The sequence below is a fragment of the Carettochelys insculpta genome, chromosome 29 (assembly GCF_033958435.1).
Source record: "Carettochelys insculpta isolate YL-2023 chromosome 29, ASM3395843v1, whole genome shotgun sequence".
Classification (NCBI taxonomy): Eukaryota; Metazoa; Chordata; order Testudines; family Carettochelyidae; genus Carettochelys; species Carettochelys insculpta.
In genome coordinates, this window is record NC_134165.1 from 7,677,026 (window position 1) to 7,697,797 (window position 20,772).

At 41.0% G+C, this 20,772-nt stretch overlaps 1 protein-coding gene across 13 annotated transcripts in view; it reads left to right on the top strand.

Annotated features, from left to right (window-relative positions):
• The window catches only part of BRD4 (bromodomain containing 4), a 170,572-nt gene that overhangs the window by 116,348 nt on the left and 33,452 nt on the right, over window positions 1–20,772 (top strand). For 11 of the 13 annotated variants that reach the window (XM_074980071.1, XM_074980062.1, XM_074980069.1 and 8 more), the window contains 4 exons: window positions 10,658–10,867; window positions 11,601–11,800; window positions 13,395–13,696; window positions 15,153–15,263. In XM_074980071.1, coding sequence (XP_074836172.1) covers window positions 10,658–10,867; window positions 11,601–11,800; window positions 13,395–13,696; window positions 15,153–15,263 — 823 coding nt within the window. The remainder of the gene's footprint in view (window positions 1–10,657; window positions 10,868–11,600; window positions 11,801–13,394; window positions 13,697–15,152; window positions 15,264–20,772) is intronic. The other 2 variants (XM_074980059.1, XM_074980061.1) reach the window with 1 other exon arrangement.

The window sequence follows — 20,772 nt, forward strand, 5'->3', positions numbered from 1 at the left end:
AGGTCAGGGAGCTGTTTTCCCCCTGTGATAATGCAGCAAACAAGACACTCCAGAGAGTGTGCAGCTCCCCCAAGCCACATGCTTTGGGAGGTGGGGACAGGGAAGCCCACAATACGACTGTTTGCAGGGCTGGCCTCCACAAACCTTGGGAACCTGGGATCCCTTTCAGGCTCCTGTTAGCATGGTGCAGGCACCAGGATCTAAGGGGGCCAGCCTACAGTATGACTATTTGCAGGGTGGGGCCCCCCCCAGACCTTGGTAACCCAGGGTCCTTCTGAGGCTCCTGTTAGCATGGTGCATGCAACCAGGGGCTGTGGGGGGCAGACCACAATGCAGCTGTGGCCAGGGCCAGCCCCCCAAAATCTTTGCCTCAGGAGGCTACTTCCCCCAGTGACAGTCAGCCCGTCCCTGAAAATCTTTGCTGTGAGGGGAGACTTCACTGCACACAAGCCAGGACATGCAGCTGTCTGGAAGCATGGACCACAGTGTGTAGCAAGCATGAGTTTTTATTGGATGGGCAGCTAGCAACATGGTGTGATTGGGAGGGGGTTAGACTCTCAACTGCATGGCACCTGTAAGGGAGGGGGCCTGATCCCCTAAAACTGTAACCCACAGAAAAGAATCAGAGGGGTAGCCAAGTTAGTCTGTATCTTCAAAAATGAGAAGTCCTGTGGTACCTTATAGACTAACACACATTTTGGAGCATAAGCTTTCGTGGGCAAAGATCTGCTTTGTCAGACACACAGAAAAGTTTCTCGGCCTCTCATACAAGTATGACCTCCACCTCCCATGCAACTTGACCCCAACAGCTAAGCTGCCACATGCTTATTGGGGTGGAAACTAGCCTGCAAGATGAAATGAGTCCCTAGCTCTACTGATGACTTCATGCTGGAGCTCTGTGAAGTAGCTACATGCAATCAACATACCGATGTTAAACAAATGAATTCAAAATGCTGGGCTTTCCATTTCCTACTTCCTGATCACCTGGTGCAGTGCTGTGAAAGGACACCTTGAGGGACATTGTGGACAGTTTCTAGGGCTAATAAAATTGATTTTAACTCTCGTTAATGTACAGTGTTTTGGTTCAACATAGCAAATTTGATTTTTTTGAGTAACTTTGTTGGGAAGTGAGCAGTATGGAAGTTTGTGTTACAGCTGCTTAGAATCGACTTACTGACCCCTGGGGTGTAGATGGAGAGTTTATAGAATTGACCGCAGAGCCTTAAATTCAACTTTATCTCCTACTGTAGACCAGCGCTTAGCTAATATGGTAGGTAAAATGTAAATGCACACCTAAAGTCATGTATATACTAGCACTTAAAAAATGCTCTCACTGTAAGAACTTAACTGCCAGAATCAGAAAAGACAAGAAGCTGAGATTAAAAATGCTACTGTTTTTGATAGAACTCTCCAGTTGCTGTCAGAATTGCTCTGAACACTGGGTAGAGTCTCTTCTTTCAGGGACGCTCCCCTTTTCTTCACTGGGGATGTCGGCAAAGACCAAGCCTTCCCCTGTATGCTTCCTGCTCAGAGTGAGCATGGAAGACAAACTGCACTTTTGGCACACAAAAGCCCAAGCTTGTTTCTGCCTCAAAGTTTAAAAGACACGACTCATCAAAAGTAGCTACTGCGACACCAGCAATGCCTAAAATGGCAGCACAGCTATCACTGGCACCGGCAGAACGAGCAGAGGCTGCTGGTGCTGAGCGCGCAGCCAGCACTGGTTGAAATTCAGCCGTTACTGGGACTAGAAGAACGTGTGGGCCATGCTCTCCCCTGGCACCAGGAGAACAAAGCCAAACTCCACCACATTAGCAGCTCTCACCTGTGGCACCACAGAATGCCAGGGCCAAAACAGAGTCCCTTCAGTAAACCATAGCCCAGATCGTTAACCAAGTCACCACGGGGAAATTTGTCACATCCCCCAGTCCAGCCTACTGCCACAAGGATGCTCTGAGTGTCTACCACCATTATCCCAAGGCAACGAGGTGCTTATCATCCAGTTCGCTCCTATTACTCTGAAGATTATAGAGACTGCTCACCCAGAAGAAGTGGTAGGTTGCCAAAAGCCCTTATTTTCATGGTCTTGTAGGGATAAGAGATATTTTGACTGTAGAAGTGCCTTCTCATCACAACATTTGTCTCTGGGCACAAGCCATGTGGCAGATTATCGCCATTGCCATACACATGAGCCTTACTACTCCAGACCTCGATTGCATTGATTTCTCTGCCTCAACAACAATCCCATGAATAGTCAATCACGAACGCCCTCAGCTGTGCCACAGCACCAGTCATCCCCATCTTCTTGGTTTCTTCTCAGAATGGAAAAAGATAGAATTTCATGATACCTACCTGCAGGGTGATATTGGGTCATGGTTTCCTCTGGACTCACCACCAGCTGAATTTGCCATCTCCTACAGAGAAGCACTCTCACCCATTTACCAGTCTTCTCCTGATGACCTGAAACAGGTTTAGGGTCTGTTTAAGAGAGTGGCAATCAGCCAGGAGATCACTTTTAACAAAAACACCTGAGAAGCAACACAAGCTTCTGAAAAAATGTACAACCTCCTACAACTGCCAGAGGAGCTCTACCACTTGATGCAGCAGATGAGGTCTGTCTGACAAAACCCTGACACAGCCATGCCCACCAACAAATGGTCTGAGAGAGAGTTTTTTTTTTTTTCTTCCCCTGGTGAAGAGCATGGACTTCTGATTTTGAACCCACAGCCAAATTTTCTAGTGATTCATGCTGCCAATCACAGAACAAAATAATCATCATTTTACAAATATATATATATGTATATACACATCCTTGCTGACAAGGGGCATAAGCACCTAGAGTTATTTGGTAGAAGGTTTATTCATCTTCTACACTCCACCCACTCATAACTAATTTTATTCAGTGCCCCTAGCCAGTCATGACTTTGACAGTTACTCTAACTTCTCACAATTAATTTCTCTTCTTCCTGAGGGAAAAAGACCTATCCTGAAATCTATAGTTCAGGAATGCCACACTACAGCAAAAACAGTACTGAACATGTCACTATACTCAACTGATACAGCATCCAGAGCCCCAGTCATTATTGCATGACTTTCCTCATGGCTACAGGCAACAGGTGTTCCAGAAGAACTCTAGACAAAGGTGCAGGACTTACCAATTGACAAATCAAAATGTCTGCAGCAAACACAGATGATATTTTACACTCCAGCAAAGACACAAGAACTACTTTGTGCACTTTGGGGAAGTACAGTCCACCATTTTGTAAAAGAAGATGGGGCTTGAGACCATCCGAGATCTATGGTGGTTGAACAAATACGTTTGCAAACAGCGCTTCAGGATGACAGTATTATCTTTTATAATACCGGCACTGGATGACACAGCCCTCAACCCTTAAGACAACTATTTCCACATCACTTTTCTTCCTGCTCTGACATTTCTTGCACTTTGCTCTTGGGGAACAACATTAATAATAGAGTTGTCTTTTCAGGCTTTCAGCTGATGCCAGGGTATTCACCAGAGTCCTTGCTCTAGTGGCTGCTCACCTCAGATGGGAAGGCATCACCATATTCCCATATCTTGATGATTACCTCCTTCGAGGACCATCTCAAGACACTAGAAGAGCCATGGTCCAATCCACGAGACAGCTCTTACAATCCCTTGGGTTCCTTATAAACATTGCCAAATCAATCCCAGAACCTACCCTATGCATCGGCTTTGTAGAAGCTTAGCTTAGCTCAGCTCCACAGTCACTCAAGCATAACTCAGTGTGCAATGTCATGAGGCTATAAAGGGCCTGATAACTAACCATAACGAACCATAACTAAACCATCAGCCCTACAGCTCCTGTGCTTACATGTGTATTCCTCCTTAGCCACATAGTGGCTACTGCCTACATTGTCTCCAGTGCTCGGCTACATTTTCACTGTTTTCACCATTGATTGGTGTCAGTATATACCCCAGCAGCTGCCAAATACACAGACGGGTATCAGTACCTTGAAAGTCACCAGACTCCTTATGCTCGTGGACCCAAAAAGAAAAATTTCTTGTAGGGGGTCCAGTTTCATCGTGCCCAATCAACCTATCAAATGACAACGAACACTGTGCCTCTTGGCCGAGGAGCGCACTGCCAACAAAGTCACGTCCAAGTTTAATGGACCAGAGATGATCAGAGGTTACATACCAGCCTTCTCGAATTACAAGCTATCTTCAATGTTTGCAACTACTTTCTGCTGCACAGTCAAAACAAGGCCATCCGGACCCTCACAGACAATACCGTGATGATGTTTCTGTCAATCATCAGCGAGGGGCCCAATCACAATTGCTTGTGCAGAAACCATAAAAATATGCAATTGGCGTATTGGGCACAACATTGTCCTCATGGCATCGTACCTGCCGGGCATAAGCAACACACTTGTGGATTTAAAATTTAAATACTTAAAACTGTTTTGTGAAATGTGTTTGTTGATTTAACTGGTTGTTAAAATAGTTTCATGTTTAAATAATTCATTTTTATATTGCTGAGTGATTTAAAATTTCTATTCTCGGCCATTCAGGTTAAGTCACTGGTGTGCGGGGACATTTTGCTTACCTTCAGTGCCTGCAAGCATGAAGCCCTACATTTCCCAGAGTCTGCAATTTGCTGTTCCTTGTCAGCAGGAAATGGTAGCCAGCATGTCCTCCTTTCCACGCTGCTTTCCACAGTTCCTACTGGACAGTCACAAAATGCTAGACATGACAAGCCTGTCAAAAAAAATAAAGTGAACAGCAGTAATGTCACTGGCGTCAGTCTGTTACTGAGTAATTTGATCACTTCGTGCATGTAGCCACTTGATCTTGTAAGTCTCGAGCCAGTGTGAAAATATAATGTGCAGAATCAGTGGAATCTGTAATAAAAATTTAATCGTCTGTTGTTGCCACAGAGATTCCAATCAACAAGGCTGCTTTGAAATAAAGAACACTGATAATATGACAGTGATAAAACAGACGATATTCCTATATCAAGTCCTACAACCGCATGATATGTGCCTGACCAACCCCCTTTAAAGACAGGCTATGCAAAATGTAGTCTGACTGGATGTGCTCTTGTACTGGAAAGTTAACCAAAGGCAGGAATTTTACAAAACTGAAACCAGTCTGGTCACCCATTGGGCCAAGGATGCATGGGAGTCCATTCTCTTGGAAATGATAGAAAAATCATTCTGGAAATGCTGTCAGCAATGTGCTTGATGGGTCTAAAGATGACACCATGTTTGCTGATGGCACAGTGGAGAATGGTGAGTGAAGAAGCTGACTCTGAAGATGACACTGCTGCCATCTATGAAGATCCTGCAGGAACAGCTCTGACTGAAGCTTAGTTTAATGAACTGTGGTGAATTAGAGACCGATTCAGATTTAATGATTTTAAGATTTCTTTTTTAAAAATACATTAGAATGATAGACTTTAAAATCAGTAAATGGACATTTAAAACATGTTGGTGCAGGCCAAGGGACATGCTGGCCGCCACTCCTGTTGGCTGTGAATGCCAAACAGCAGCCATTGCAACCTGAGGGACTGTGTGCCTACGGATGCATGAGGCACACACAATATGTGGTTAAGTCAGTGGCTTTGGCTAAGCTTGCCTGATCTACATGACATGCTGACCCCCTGCTCTTTGATGCTTCACTGTTTTTTACCAACAGTATGTGTAGCACCATGCAGAACAGACATTCTTTAGCATACAGTTTCTAATCTAAATTGTGTACAGAGTTCAGATGTCAACTCTTGTGTACACAAAATAGCATCTATAGGTTGAACGTTCAGGCAAAAGGTGAATTTTTTCTTTATTTTAAATACAGTCACAACTTGATAAGGGAATGGTAGTGAAAATTCTGATATTGGAAGTATCTTAGAGAGATGGTTACTCAGAACTTCTCTCCCCCCCACCTGCTTTTTTCTTTGACAGCAGTTAATTAAGGCTGTTCTTCACATTTATTTCTAAACTTTCTAACCATTATATTTCTACGTTACCCATGTTTACTCTTTCTCTATATAAATGCAGTTGTCGAGAAGAGCCTCTGTTATATGAACAAAATCCCTTATATTCTTCATCTCTCACTTATTCACACACTACATTTTAATTGTTAAATCCTTCTCTTTCTGGGAAGGTGATTCAAATGTGAATAACAAAGGGTTTTGTTTTTTTTTAAGTAAAAAAATTATTCTGTTATAAAAGTAAAAAGGCTATGGCTCTTGAAAATACATATAACCAAAGTTTCCTCTAAGAGTCAGAAATCTGAGATGTGGACATCTTGGTGTCTGCTAGAGAGCAAGAGAGAGAAGGAAGAGAGTTCACAAAAGGTAACAGTATGTGAGATAAGAAATTAATGTCTACAGTTCAGATTTTTCATCCTCTTAAGGATGTAGTGTCTGGTACAAGTGTTTTATAAAATTATGTAAAAACAATGAGTCCTCTAGCCCCTTAGAGACTAACAGATTTATTAGGGCATAAACTTTCATAGGTAAAACCTACTTCATCAGATGAACTGGAATATAGGTACAAAGGCAGGTATAAATGTAAGAGAAATACTTCAAAGGATGAAAATAAATCCATTAGTCTCTAATGTGCTGAAGGACTTCTTGTTCTTCCTGGGAATGATGGCTGGAAACCTCCCATTTTGAGGGTATATGGCTTCTCCTCCTCTGCCTTAGGGGATGATTCCACATCTCTTCTTGCCAGGGCAGCATAACAGTTCTCCCTCACTAAAGTGGGTGTATTTGGAGCAGGGGTGGAGTACTGCTTGATGCCAGAAGTAACCAACTTCCAGTGTTCTCCCTGTGGCAGAGCCATCTCCTCCTTCTCCTTCCCCTGTGGTGTGACAGTAGTACTTTGTAGTTGGAGACCTTCTTCGGCCTTGGATGTCTCCAGATGAATAACTGAGAAATCCCTTATGGGCCCAGATGCATAACCTCCTTCTGTAGCTTTCCCACATGCTTCCAGAGACATTCTGCTAGTGGGCACCTTTCACGATGGGTGGTTTGCCCCCTTCTCTGTCTCCTCCCACCCACCCTGGTTTTCTAGAAGTGGGAAATGCAGTCCAGTCTTTTTGCAAAACCACACCAGGATCCTGAGTAGAGGTATCCATGCACAAATGGAGTAGAGAAGAGCCATGTTGGTGTACTGGTAATGCATTCCTTCTTTAACCATAGTGGGTATAATTAGGACTCCCTGTCTAACTCCCCTGTGTGCAATTTCCTAGTGGCCTCTATCACACAAGGGGAAGGTGATCACAAGGGTAAATGACCTGAAGGGGAAGGAAAAATATAAACAGTCCAGCAAATACACGCCAAGGCTAATATTTTTTTGCATCTTGTTTGTTCATCAGGGGAATCTCCTCCTTTCCCTCTATCTTCACTGTTTCTGGTTCTCTGTTCACTAGCTCATGGCTGGAGCTGGGGCTGTGCTCCCCACCTCTTGGTGGTAGGGCTCAGGCAGTGAGTTCCTCAACAGGCTCCTCATATCTCCCCCACCAGTGGCCCTCGTCCCTCCGGTTGTCAACAGATTGCTGCTCCTCTGAATTGTTTCTTATTGCCCTCAACCTGTCTGATTTTTACTAAAAATAGCATGACAGACTGTTAACCTTATATATCATACATGGGCAATGGCGCCAACAGCCACCGCTCCACCTTCTCTCTCCTCGTAGCATGCCTACACACGTGAAGAGACCTTTTAAATAAGATGCCCTTTTTACAAAGTTGCTTTTCTGACCATACTCTAAGCAGCCTGTGAGGACAATAGAGCAGGTGGAGAACCTGCTAGAGTTTTAAAGACCAGAGTCAAAATAAGACAGCAGAGAATCTAAAATGATTTACTCACAAAAGCAGAATGGAGGAATTACCTTTCTGTCAACAAATTTTTACAGGTAGTTCGTAAGAGAAGTGGAAATAGCAAAGGTCGTTTTACTTCCTTTCCACTGGTGCAGGGGGCAGAAACCAGTCCTTTGCTCTGCTTGCCACCGCTCCAGTTTACTCTGTAGTATTGAGATCACTATTCTGCCCTCACTGCTGAGGGGAGTTCTAAGATTTCTCTTGGGTGCTTTCATTTCATAAATGTTTGGTTAGTGATTTCTCAGGTCTCTCCATTGGTGATTGTTTTCCCCCCAGCCAATGCCCAGAATCTTTGATGGCGACTTATTTTGAAGGCATCTGGTTTTCTTACTGACATATTAGTAGATCTTCAGCTTTTGCAGCTGTGTTAGCCTCAAGGTTACTTTTAAACTGAAGATTCTATTTTGTTCTGGTGCTGTATATTTTTTATTTCCATAGCTTTTTGAGTTTAGTAAAGGGTGTGAATGTGTCTTTGTTCTTGATGTCACTTTTTCTTGAGGTTTGTATTGGCTAACTGGGTGCTTGCTCAGATGGATGAATTGGTTTACTTTTTTGATATTTTAACCTTGTAATGTTGGTGATTTTGCTTGACATCTGGGTTTCAAGGATGTTTCATTTATTTAGCATAATTAATTTTAAACCTTTCTTGACTTTTTATTTTGCCAAGTTGTCTGTCTTCATAAGTTTTTGTGAGCATTACTCAGTATTGCAATATCATCAGCAAAGTATAAGCCTTCTAGGCATTTTCTATCACCCATGCTGTTAGTGTTTGATAGTGCACTTAATTGTCCAAACTTTTACAATGCCAAACAATGGAAGTCATCTGGCTGTTCAGAGTTAGTGTTAGCCATTCTGTGTGGAGATTTTTTTCAACATTTCAATGTGACTGTATTAAGGGCTTGACTCCAAGTATGCTTGTAATTTTCTTTAGGACTTCAATCTTACCATATACTTTAAATCTCAGCTTTACCTTTTGACATTAAAATAATCAGTTAAGGAGTGAACCGAGAGGTAGCGTAGGAAGCGGTGAACAGGCTCGAAGGTATTTTTAATCAAGGAAGATAAAAGATTACTTCTGAAGGACTGAATTCCATCTGCAGAATTATTTGTACCCTCTCGAAGGCTCTGTCCTGAACTGGACAACTGAACATTGCTTTTTTCCTAATCCATAGGACTATTCTGTCATTCCATACGTTTGATCATTCTGCACCTTACAATTTATTGTGTAGCTATATCAGTTCAGTACTTAATTAGTTACAAAAGTAGGCTTTGAAGGATTAAGTTTTTATCGGTTAATGTCAGTAAACATCAGTTTCACTGTGTACTCAAACTGAATATTTCTGTTCATAATAGAAGGTTACAGGGAAGCAATACAAGAAACGTTGCTTGAGAATTTAGTTTGATTTAAGGAAAGTAACTATGACATTTGTGTGACATTGGCCATTTGGACTTTAACGGTAATACATCTTTAACTGTTTGAATCTCTGCATCTGCTGTCATGAAATAATTGTCTTAAGTCAGTTCTCCAAAGTGTGCAAGGACTTTGGGCTTACCATCAGCCTAAAGAAGACAAACGTACTCGGTCAGGATGTTGCTGAATCCCCATCAATCAGCATTGACAACTATACGTTAGAGGTCGTCCACGAGTTCGTTTACCTCGGGTCCACCATCACTGACACCCTGTCGTTGGACACTGAGCTAAATAGGAGGATCGGAAAAGCGGCCACAACTCTGTCCAGACTCAGCAAGAGAGTGTGGAATAACAACAAGCTGTATACTCACACCAAAATGCAAGTCTACAGAGCCTGCATCCTCAGCACCCTCCTTTATGGCAGCGAGACTTGGACCCTGTATGCCTGCCAGGAAAAGAGGCTGAACATCTTCCACTTGCGCTGCCTCAGGCGCATCCTTGGAATATCATGGAAGGACAGAGTGACCAACGCCGCCGTCCTCGAGCAAGCTGGAATCCCAACCATGCACACCCTCCTCAGGCAGCGTCGACTCCGCTGGCTTGACCACGTCCACAGGATGAACGATGGAAGGATTCCAAAAGACATCCTGTATGGTGAGCTAGCCTCTGGCAAAAGACCTCCCGGACGCCCCCAGTTGCGCTACAAAGATGTCTGCAAGAGAGACCTCAGAGAGGTAGACATCGAGCTGGACAACTGGGAAGAACTAGCAGACGACTGCAGCAGATGGAGGCAGGGGTTACACAAGGGCCTTCAGAAGGGCGAGATGAAGATCAGACAGCTAGCAGAGGAGAAGTGAGCACACAGAAAGCACAATGAGGACTTGCCAGACACCCACTACATCTGCAAGAGATGCAGCAAGGACTGTCACTCTCGTGTGGGTCTTCATAGTCACAGTAGACGCTGTAAATGAAGTCCTCAATTGAAACTTTAAAGGGCGTGATCCATAGTCTATGCAGACTGAAGGATGCCTACTACTACTAACTGTCCCATGCTTTCCTACAACTAGGGAAATTTACATACATAAATAGAAAAAATGGTTTAGAACTTTTTTGTTTGTGTTTTGTGATTGTGAAAAAATTAAATGGGTTAATAATGTCTAAAAAGAAACTTCATCAGAAGTTTAAATTCATCCAAGCCTGTACAGAACATATATTAAACCTTACTGTTTTCCCTTTGTTCCTTCAAGGCAGAAGGCTTTTCTGTGTTTGTCAGGTGTTTATGTTGCTTGGATAACCATTGTTACATGCAGAGCTTCTTGTAACTCTGTGTTTATATAGTGTGTGCAAACCAGCATTATTTTTCAATGTATTTCTCCTGCAGGATGTTTTTGAGATGCGCTTTGCTAAAATGCCTGATGAACCTGAAGAACCCATGATTCCAGCCTCCTCTCCAGTAGTGGTGCCTCCCCCAACGAAGGTGGCCCCCCCTTCGTCCAGTGACAGTAGCAGCGATAGCTCCTCTGATAGTGATAGTTCATCAGATGATTCTGAAGAGGAGCGAGCTCAGCGACTAGCAGAACTCCAGGAACAGGTAATTTGTTCTAGGGTCATTCACTGACTTGAGTGACCTTGGTCAATTTGCTTTAGCCCTTTGCCTTAATTTATTTGTCTGTAAAATGAGTTATCTGCTTCGCAGGGGCTGTGAAGCATAATTGTACAGTGCTGTGACGTCCCTTGTTGAAAGGGGTGGGTAGAGAACTAATTAAATATTGTGATGTATTTCAAAGCATTTGTTTATGTTCTGTTTAGTAAGCATACAATGTTTAAAAAAAAAAAAATCTCAACAGCACAATATACCATTGCCTTGAGTTAGATAGTATCATTTAAAGACAGTTGTGGGCTGGCTAAACTTAAGACTAAAGTGTGGCAGATGGACGTATAAAATGGAGCTGCCAGCTACGTCCTCTGAGGGCAAGGCGCAGACAAGAATACAGATAGTACAGCCCCTTCTTGGCCATTAAATCCATTCATTGGTTAGTGTCTGACTGGTGCTGAGGAAGGGAGCAGTCTGTTCGTGGTTGAGAGGTGAGTAGAGTAGTAACAAATTATGAGACTTCTACCCCCTGTTGAGTGGATTAATGTGCTTTGAACGTATAATCAACAAAAAATCAGTATACAGTAAAAAGCACGTGGGACTGACCCACTCAATATTCAGAGAGGCAAAAGCAAGTGAGAGTAGTCCCACCAGAAGGGAGAGGCATGAATATGGGACAAGAGGTGATGCAGAGCGAAAGTATCTTGATCTTTGTGTGTCTGCTTTTTAGCTTAAAGCAGTGCATGAACAGCTTGCTGCCCTGTCCCAGCCACAGCAGAACAAACCAAAGAAAAAGGAAAAAGACAAGAAAGAAAAGAAAAAAGAGAAGCACAAAAAGAAGGAAGAAGTAGAGGAGAATAAGAAAAGTAAAACCAAGGAACCACCACTCAAGAAGGCCAAGAAAAATAATAGCAACAGCAGTAACTCAAGGTCAGCCTTGTCTCTGTATCTTGCTGGGTTTTTTGCTGCAGTGAGGAACAATAGGCTTCAGCTTCCTTGCATTTAGGATTATTTCCAGCAGTAACCCCCTAGTGACTGAGGTGTACCTATGGATCACTTCTGTAAGGGAGTTTGCACTTAGATTTTCAGTTCCAACAACCTGTGTTAGTGCATTCCCTCAATCTTTTGTGCCTCAGTGTGACAAGACTTTTTTTTGCTAATGCACACCTGTGCTTCTCTGCGTGGCTTGTGTGGCTGCCTTTAGTACAGGATGATTTTGGTTAGCTGGATGACCACTTATGGGTCTGGCCAAGTTTCCCATGTTCCCATAAAGTTTGTTTTCAGCCACCAGTCCTGGCTCTGTTTTCTGGGTTGTTATTTAGCTGTAATTTACCCCAAATGTCTTCAAAGAGCCCTCTAAGAAGTGGAAGTGTTGGTAATCTTAATAGAAAATATTAACCTTCTGTGGTCTGGCAAATTGTCTTGTCCTGCGCCGGTCAGGTCCTGAGGATTCCAGATTAGAGAGGTTCAACCTGTATACAGTTTGAGAGACCATAGAGAGTTAAATTAGTTCTTCTGCATATTGTCTCTGTGACAGTGAATCCCAGATCAGGAGTTTTCTAGATTTCATCTAACTTCCCCTTCTGGGTGCTTGAGGGTTTGGCTTATAAGGGAAAAGGGTCTTAGCTAGATATTTACAGTTGGGTAAGTGACAACTTGGAGGTCAAATATCTTCAGGTAATATAAGTACATAACCGCTGTAGCCAGGAAGGGGAAATATTTACAGTACAGCAAAGCAGCATACCTTATGGTCAAATGTAGGCTGCATATAAGCACAGATTTCTTGTGGTGAGCTTGATTAGGCTGGAAAACAAAGGTAAGAGATGTGAGCCCTTTTCTCATCCCTTCCCCTTCCCCACCCCACCTTAAGGACACTGAGGCTGGATAAAATATTAGACAAATGTACTGATAGAGATTGGTCAGAGATCCTCCCCCAGGGAACTGAGCAGACAATGACCTAATGGATCTCTTCCTACTCCAGTATCAGTGGTAATCCTTTTACTATATAGGCTGTGCATTCTCTATTAACACTGAGATGCTACAAATCTAGCGAAATACAAACTCTTCAATTAGGTACGCATCCTTTTTATAACTACAAACTTAGTTTCTCAAGAATCATTGACAGACTAATTTCTGTATTCTCATACTAAAACCAGAACCATAGTATATTAAGTTTCTAACAGTCCCTTAACTTATTCCGAGGACAGTTTTTTACTTGACTGGTGCTTCTTGCTTCCTCTCCTCTCCCACACATTTAGATAAATTAGCAGATTAGAAAGTGGGATCCATATATTTAATGCTTAAAAATAAGTGTCCCCAGGGACCACCTGTCACTTGTTCTCTCTGACCTCTTACCCATCCAGTTTAATTGCACTTTTAATAGCCTGCTGAAAATAAACAACTGTGATGATTTTTGATCTAATATAATCAGTGTTACATTTAAAACATCAATGTCGAGCTTCTACTTTTTAAATTCTTCAACATTTTGATCTTCCTATAATAATGTTTTGTAATTATTCCAAAGTAGTAAGAAGGAGCCTGTGACGGTGAAGACCAGCAAACCCCCTCCCGTCTACGAGTCTGAGGAGGAGGAGAAGTGTAAGCCAATGTCCTATGAGGAGAAGAGACAGCTAAGCCTGGATATTAATAAACTCCCTGGTGAGAAACTGGGCCGAGTTGTCCATATCATCCAGTCAAGAGAACCCTCTCTTAAAAACTCCAATCCTGATGAGATTGAAATTGACTTTGAGACATTAAAGCCATCCACATTACGGGAGTTGGAGAGATATGTAACATCATGTTTACGGAAGAAGAGGAAACCTCAAGGTACCTTTCATCCTCAAAGCAGTTTACCTCACATTCCAGCGATGTAGTACAAATCTTGTAAGAGAGAGTGAGCGACATGTAGCAAAAGAGATTATGTACTGTATATAGGTATCTATACCCTCATGCCCAGGAAGAGAGGAACTCATTGCAAAGATACTACTTTCCTATCCAAAGCTGAAATTGATTAAGAGCACAACAGCATGTGTGTTACATCTTACCACTGGACTTTAACTCAGTGGCTTGTGATTTTGGGAAAATTTTATCTTAATATCCCTATACTTTGAGCTCTAATGTAAATATTTTTTCTTCACTCCAAACACTATTGGTACAAGGGATGCCTCATACTACTAGTATATTACATGCTGTTTCAGTCTTAAGCAAACTTCTTGTAAAATCCTAAAGTTTCTCTTTATAGTGCAATAATATTTGCTCTGGGCTGCAAATTCATTTTGTGTGCCCCAAAACAAAAGCAAACCCTCATCTATGCTCATGCCAAACTGAGATGCCATCATGTGAAATGGTTGGCACATGGATAGGCCTGGATTTTGGATTGTCTGAGGCATGAGACTGGCTACGTCACCTTCACCATGATTCATTCCACCAATTTCTGGAGATGTAAACACTTTGTTTCAGTTTTAAATATATGGCTAATGCTTAAAAAAGCACTTTATGATTGAAGGAGAGCCTCTTACAGAATCAAAAGCAGCTGCATTTGTAAAGGAAAGTTTGGACTCTCCAGCCATTCCAATGCTTTTCTTTGCATTAATATTTCTAAATAAAACCTTTACATTTGGAATTCAGCGAATCATAGGAATGTGTAAAATTGCTGTTGCTGGCCTACACACTACTTCTAAGCTTAGTGTTTTGAAAAGAAAAATAGCCTAGAACCTGAAGTGTAAATGTCAAATGCTGCATTATGCGTGATGAGCCTTCTCTAACACACACGTTGCAGAATGATTGGATAATGTGCAGGATTGAGTATGCAGTTTAGGACCCATTCATTTGGTCAGTAGCAAAAGGGCCGGGGGGCATCAATTTTGGACCTATGTCATGTAGTCAGTAAAGGTGTATGCAAACATTTCTGGTACATTTTCCTTCTGAAAGAATCTGATATATGCATGTATATAGGTTATTTAGCAAAATCTGTATTTTTTGCCTCACTAGGGAATTGGGAGCAGTAAGTCAGACTGTTCATTTCTTCCCTAGCTTGTAATTCTTAGGACTAGGAAGGAATATGGGAACCAGCTCAGTGAATTTGTTGTCCAGTTGCAATAGTACTTTACTTAGTTGAGCTATTTATGAACCCAACTTTAGCACACTGGCGTACAAGCAGCCTTCTGTGCAACAGAATTCCTATTAAGGCCATTCTTGATTACAAGAGGACCACATGGCACAAGACTGGATTCAGGGTTATTTTGTCATCCTTTGACAATATTGTACTGTTATCTTGTTGCAGCAGAGAAAGTGGATGTAATTGCTGGTTCCTCTAAAATGAAGGGTTTCTCCTCCTCAGAGTCTGAGAGCACCAGTGAATCCAGCTCCTCCGACAGTGAAGATTCAGAAACAGGTTAGATGCAGCTTATTTAAAGACTCGGTGCTATACCTGTTTTCTGTATAAATAAATATGTTTTCAGTACTGGCTTGGTCTTTAATTTTTTTGTCTTTGTACTTAAAACAATACACACAGTATAGATCCTGCATGTTGCAGTTGACTAAGTTGGGCCCAACATATGAAACTTGGAGGTGCGGGGGTATGGCATCTTGCATTTCCCAAGCATTACAAGACTTTATTACTTTTCTTCATTGGGGTGGGTGAGCCAAACTTATATGCTGTAACATATATTTCCAGATACTTTGTATCTGGTCAGTAATTACATATTTTTAAAAAGCTCTTTTCAGTTGCTATTGGGGAGTGTAAGTGTTCTTACCACCAACACTATTGCACCAGACTATTTTGCTGGACAACAGCTGAGGAAATGTCAGTTTATGTTTCAAAAATAAAAACGGTGGCATGAAACAAGTCTCTCTGTGAAAAGTAGGGTGAATTTATTGGACAGTAATGACTGTGTATAGCTTTTCTATTCTCAGCCGATACTCCCTTAGAAGTTGTGATTTTAGGCAAATTAACTTAAGGGTGCTTTTGAACATCTGAAATAGCTTCTTAAAAGTGGCATTGTGGCATTCCTGCATGTTGAAATGAGCAAGCTGTATAGCTGAGTTTCTGAGTTACTCTTTCTCAAGCTGCCAGCTCTGTGTGAGTTCTGAAAGTTGACAGGTTCTTTCTGGCACATATATCACCAGTAGTAAGTTTCTGCAACTTGAATTTAGTTAACTATGTCTGATGAAGATTCATGAGGTAGTCAAGAATCCTGCTTCTACTTCTAATAATGGATTGGCTCGAAAGTGCAAATGGGTAAAAATGGACTCATAAGAAGTTGATACTGAAGTAGTAATTTTTCTGGACTGCCACTGGGTTGAGAGGGGCCTAATAACACAGGCGCTGAACAAAGGCTGTTCTAAAACTTCAGACCCCTTACACATATGCTAAACACCCACCTCTGCTTCTCATGTTCTTCCCTTCTATTCCCTCATCCCACTATCACCCCTGCCAGTTAGTTTAGTGTTTATTGGAGTTGCTTTGGATGCTTACTAATGGCACTTCCTACAAATGCTCCAATTTTGAGGCTGTATTTTCTTTGGGAAATGATCTGTATTAAGCACTTAAGCCATAGATTGTTATTGTACAATTGTTGTATTTCAGTGACTTTACTTGCCAAATGAACCCTTTGACCTGCCAAAGCTGCTGTGAAAAACATGTTTAGAAATCTATTTCTGTTCTTTCTTCCATGACTCTGTTCATTCAAGTTTGAGACATGGATATGGAAAAAAGAGTATTCTTCTCTTCCCTCAGTGATTTTATTCCCCCTGTGATGCTGTTGTCTGCAAGAGCACAGTTATGGCTGTCTTGGCCTGGTCTACAAAGTGTTTATACTAGTAGTTAGTTATGCTGCTATAGTTAAATTGTTGCAAAACCTGTGTATGGACAAACCCTAAAAAGCCACAATATGTCAAAAACAGAATGTACATTCTAATTTTTGTCTTTTTTCATGGCAAGTGTGTGTGATCCAGACACAATAACTTCTAAATCAAATGTCTCATAACTTTCCTAAGTCTGAGGCATTGGAACTAGATTTGATTAGTGAACTTGCACATCGGTTGCTCAGTCCTGTAATTAACTTCTTGGGTTGTGGTAGGCTTAGAGAGCAGACCTCTTCTGTTCTTTTTTGCCGCAGAGCACTCTGTCCTTAAGAACAATATACTTTACAGTTGATTTTTGTATTTTGAGTAAGCTGTCATAGGCAGATCTAACTATAACAGTAGCTCTGTATAAGTTTTATTGATGTATAGAATGAAAATCTGTAAGATGACAATTCAGTCAACTTTGTAACACTGCAGTCACATTAGTGCCTCCAGGGTACTCAGTGTATACCATTACCATGCTTCCTTGGAGGCTTTCTAAATGTGATCGATTTTTTTTTTTCCCTCAAGTATCTTCTCTTTCATAAAGCTATAAGAAGTTATTGTAAAACTGTTCTTCCCATAAACTTATCCATATCTCCTATTCTGATTGCATTTTGACATTCTTGGGATGACAAGGCCAATGTTTTCAAACCTTGCCTCTGAATTTTGGTTGCCTCTCTTTTTGTATATCCATCTTGGTCTTGATTATCACAGTTGCTGAGCACCCACAGCTCTTTGAATTGGCACTCCCATCCGGTAGGTGCCCAGCATTTCTGAAAGTCATAGCCAGTGTATCCAATGTTGGCTTCTGGAAATCCGGTGTTTTTGAAAATGGCTGGCTTTGTGATGCAGTGCTATCAGTAGGGTCATCGGACAGCACTCTGCTTCTGTACATAGTGGAACGTGTGGTGTTTTGTGAGACTTTCCCTTTCAATATATTTTGAAATTGCAATTGTGCCTTGGGGTGCAACTTTTGGTTTATATTAGCTTGTTGACTTTATCTTTCACTTTGTTACAAAATGAGTCATATAATATGTTTATAATTTTCAGTTTAAACAATTACTGCTTTTACAAGTCAGCAACCCTGCATGCAGTTTGTAATCTGTATCAAGCTATCTGCCATATAATAAAGATGCCATCCCCAAAGTTTTTTAATAAAAAATAGTCTTTGAATACGTACACATGAATATATTTGTTTTCCTAATACATATACTTGGTTATCATCAATAGAAACAAACTAATCTTTTCCAGTCTAGAATTTATTAGTGATGTTAGTTTTGCTAAGTCTTTATCCTGCTCTTGTTAAATATTGGGGTCCTTGATGACCCTGTACTGCAGGATAGTAAGATATAGAATGCTGTTTTCCATTAATTGAAATAAAATTGTTAAAACGTTCTAGAATTGTATATTTGACAACTTATGTAACTAATGTATTGTTAGCTCATTATCCTTTATTGTACCAGCCCTGTAGCTGGGCATCCTTCAAACTTCTGTCTCTGTAATGTTTTAAATGAGTAATATGATTCTGGAGAAGTTGCAAAATATATATCCTGACAGGAGAATCTTGGAAGCATCTATATTGACCAAGTGGAAGATTAGATTTAAAATATTACTGATAATCTTTGCACTTAAATTTGTAATAAGATCAGGCATCTTATGCTCCTTTATCATTTTTGTTTTCTGTTTTTCCTTTTTTTAAATCCACTGAGCTGCTGATTGGTGGAAGTACTTGGTATTTGTTCAATATATACTGTATGTAGTTTTAAATCAACTAAAAATCTTAATGTAATTGTAAGTTATTTTACCTTGGTTTGGTTTATCATAAAGCACTTTGATACATGTAAAAATATACGCCATTTAATTCTATAATGTATAGGAAAAACTAAAATTAGTTAAATTGAAATTACATTTCTGCTCCAACCTCCTGTTAATTTAACATAGTCAATAAAGACAAGCTTTAATACACTAGAACATTGGCCTTACAGCTACCTGACTCATCTCTGTAGTCCAAATTTCTGAAGAGCTCTTCATATTGTGTGTTGATTTGTTCCATTCACTTTAATCTACCTGTTGCTAATCCTTGATCAAGAATTTAAAACTAAATTTATAAAGCATTTTTGTTAATCATTGTGAACGCTGTGGTTTCGTTGAAAATCAGCTCTTGAATGTGTAATACTTTGAAGATAGATATTGGTAAGCAAAACAATTTACTGTGGCACGTTTTGCTGGAGATCAAACCAGCTGAACATAATGGTCCCTTTAGTTTTATGAAGTATGGAAGAGGAGGTACAGGATTAAAGGACTAATGCAATTTAATTTGTTATGTTTTGACAGTATCCTTATGAACTGTAATGAGACTGAAATTCATCCTGGAAACATCTGTGTGATTTAGACTAAACATAATCATTGCGTTACAGGTTGAACATCTCTAATCCAGAGCTCGCTTGTCCAGCAATATCTGTAATCCAGCATGATTTAAGTTAGCTGGATGACTACTTAACCATGGGTCTGGCCAAGTTTTCACATGGCTGTCCCATAAAGTTTGTTTCCAGCCACCAGTCCTGGCTCCCAGTGTTCTGTGCTGTTATTTAGCACTAATTTACACCTTTCTTCTAAGAGCTGAGTAAGAAGTGGAAGCATTGGTTATGTCTTAGACAATATTGACCTTCCATGGTCCAGCGTATTCTCTCATTTAGGTCAGGTCCTGAGGGTGCTGGCTGAGAGAGGTTCATCCTTTAGTGAGTAACTTTACCACCTCCTTACTTTCGTTAGTAATACCATGAAATTCATAGTTGATTCCGTTGCCTCTTCCAAGCGCTATTTTTGTCTTTTCAAACTTAGGTGAGGTTGCATGTTAGGAACATTTTTTTCTGCAGAATACAAACAGTTTTTAAGCATATATGTTCTTGTGATCTCAATTGTTCGGTCATGAATGGTCAAGCTGCAGTACACCAGAGTGTCTTGCTTGCACAGCACACACATATTAACAAAAGTCAGAAATTGCCTTTAGAGGTGCATGCTGGGTTTTTCTGGCTTGAGTATCCTCTTACCTTCTTAGTGCAGCAGAAGAGCCCAGATTTTTTTTCATAATCAGTAGGGTGGGGGAATTATTGGGAGGAATTCCTCTGGTGAACCCCATCTTTGTGCTTCACAGCTCTTGTTTCATATTTCGTTGTTTCAGTGCTGAATGAAGTGATGGCACATCATCAAAAGATCTTGAGTGTTATTTTGACTTCATGCTTTAGCTAGTGAGCCTCAGACATCACCTGAAAATCCTCGGACAATTGAAATGTAGAAACCATGCTACTAAAATTATTTCCATGATAACAAACACTATAGTTAAGGTTTCAACTTGACTTACCTTATTCTCACAGAAAGCTTTTTCTTCTGAAACTTCCTTTGCTGTAGCCCACCTCTGAGGCAAACTTTTGGCATGAACATCTTGAGTTAACTGCAGTTCAGCTGCAAGTTGTGCAAGAGAGAGATACTTTTCCTGTGTTTTGTAATATGTAGAATTATGCATGGATTAAATGGCTGGCTGACCTTTCAGACTTCAGACCCTGGTAAACTGTAATCTTTTCCTTAATAGAGTTGCTTGTTTCCTTACGAATCTGAAGAGGGAAAAATACTTCCCTCCTCAATAGTACTCAAGCCAATTAAATTCAAGTAGGTCTGCTTTGAATTTGTCAGGCATCAGGTAGCTTTTTAGTCACTCTGAGTCCAGAATAATTTTCAACAGTCCTTTCCTTTTCAACAGTCAAACTCTTTAACAAGTTCAGAACACTGTAGTGATTGGAGAACTTAAAAGAATGGCAGGTAGTGTTGGGGGGATCTAGAGTGGTGAGGTTCAGTTCAAAAACTTCCTCTCATCTTTGGCTCTCAAGGGTGGGGAGCTGCTGTCAGTTTTAAATTAGTGCACACATTGCCTAGCAAGCTCAAAGTTCATGATCTTCTGGCATCTAGGAAATTCAGAAGAATGGCAGATTGGCAGAGTTTGTACACAGTAGCTGATCTACCTGGTAATTCAGTAAGCCTCTCCCATTCTCCTTATTGCA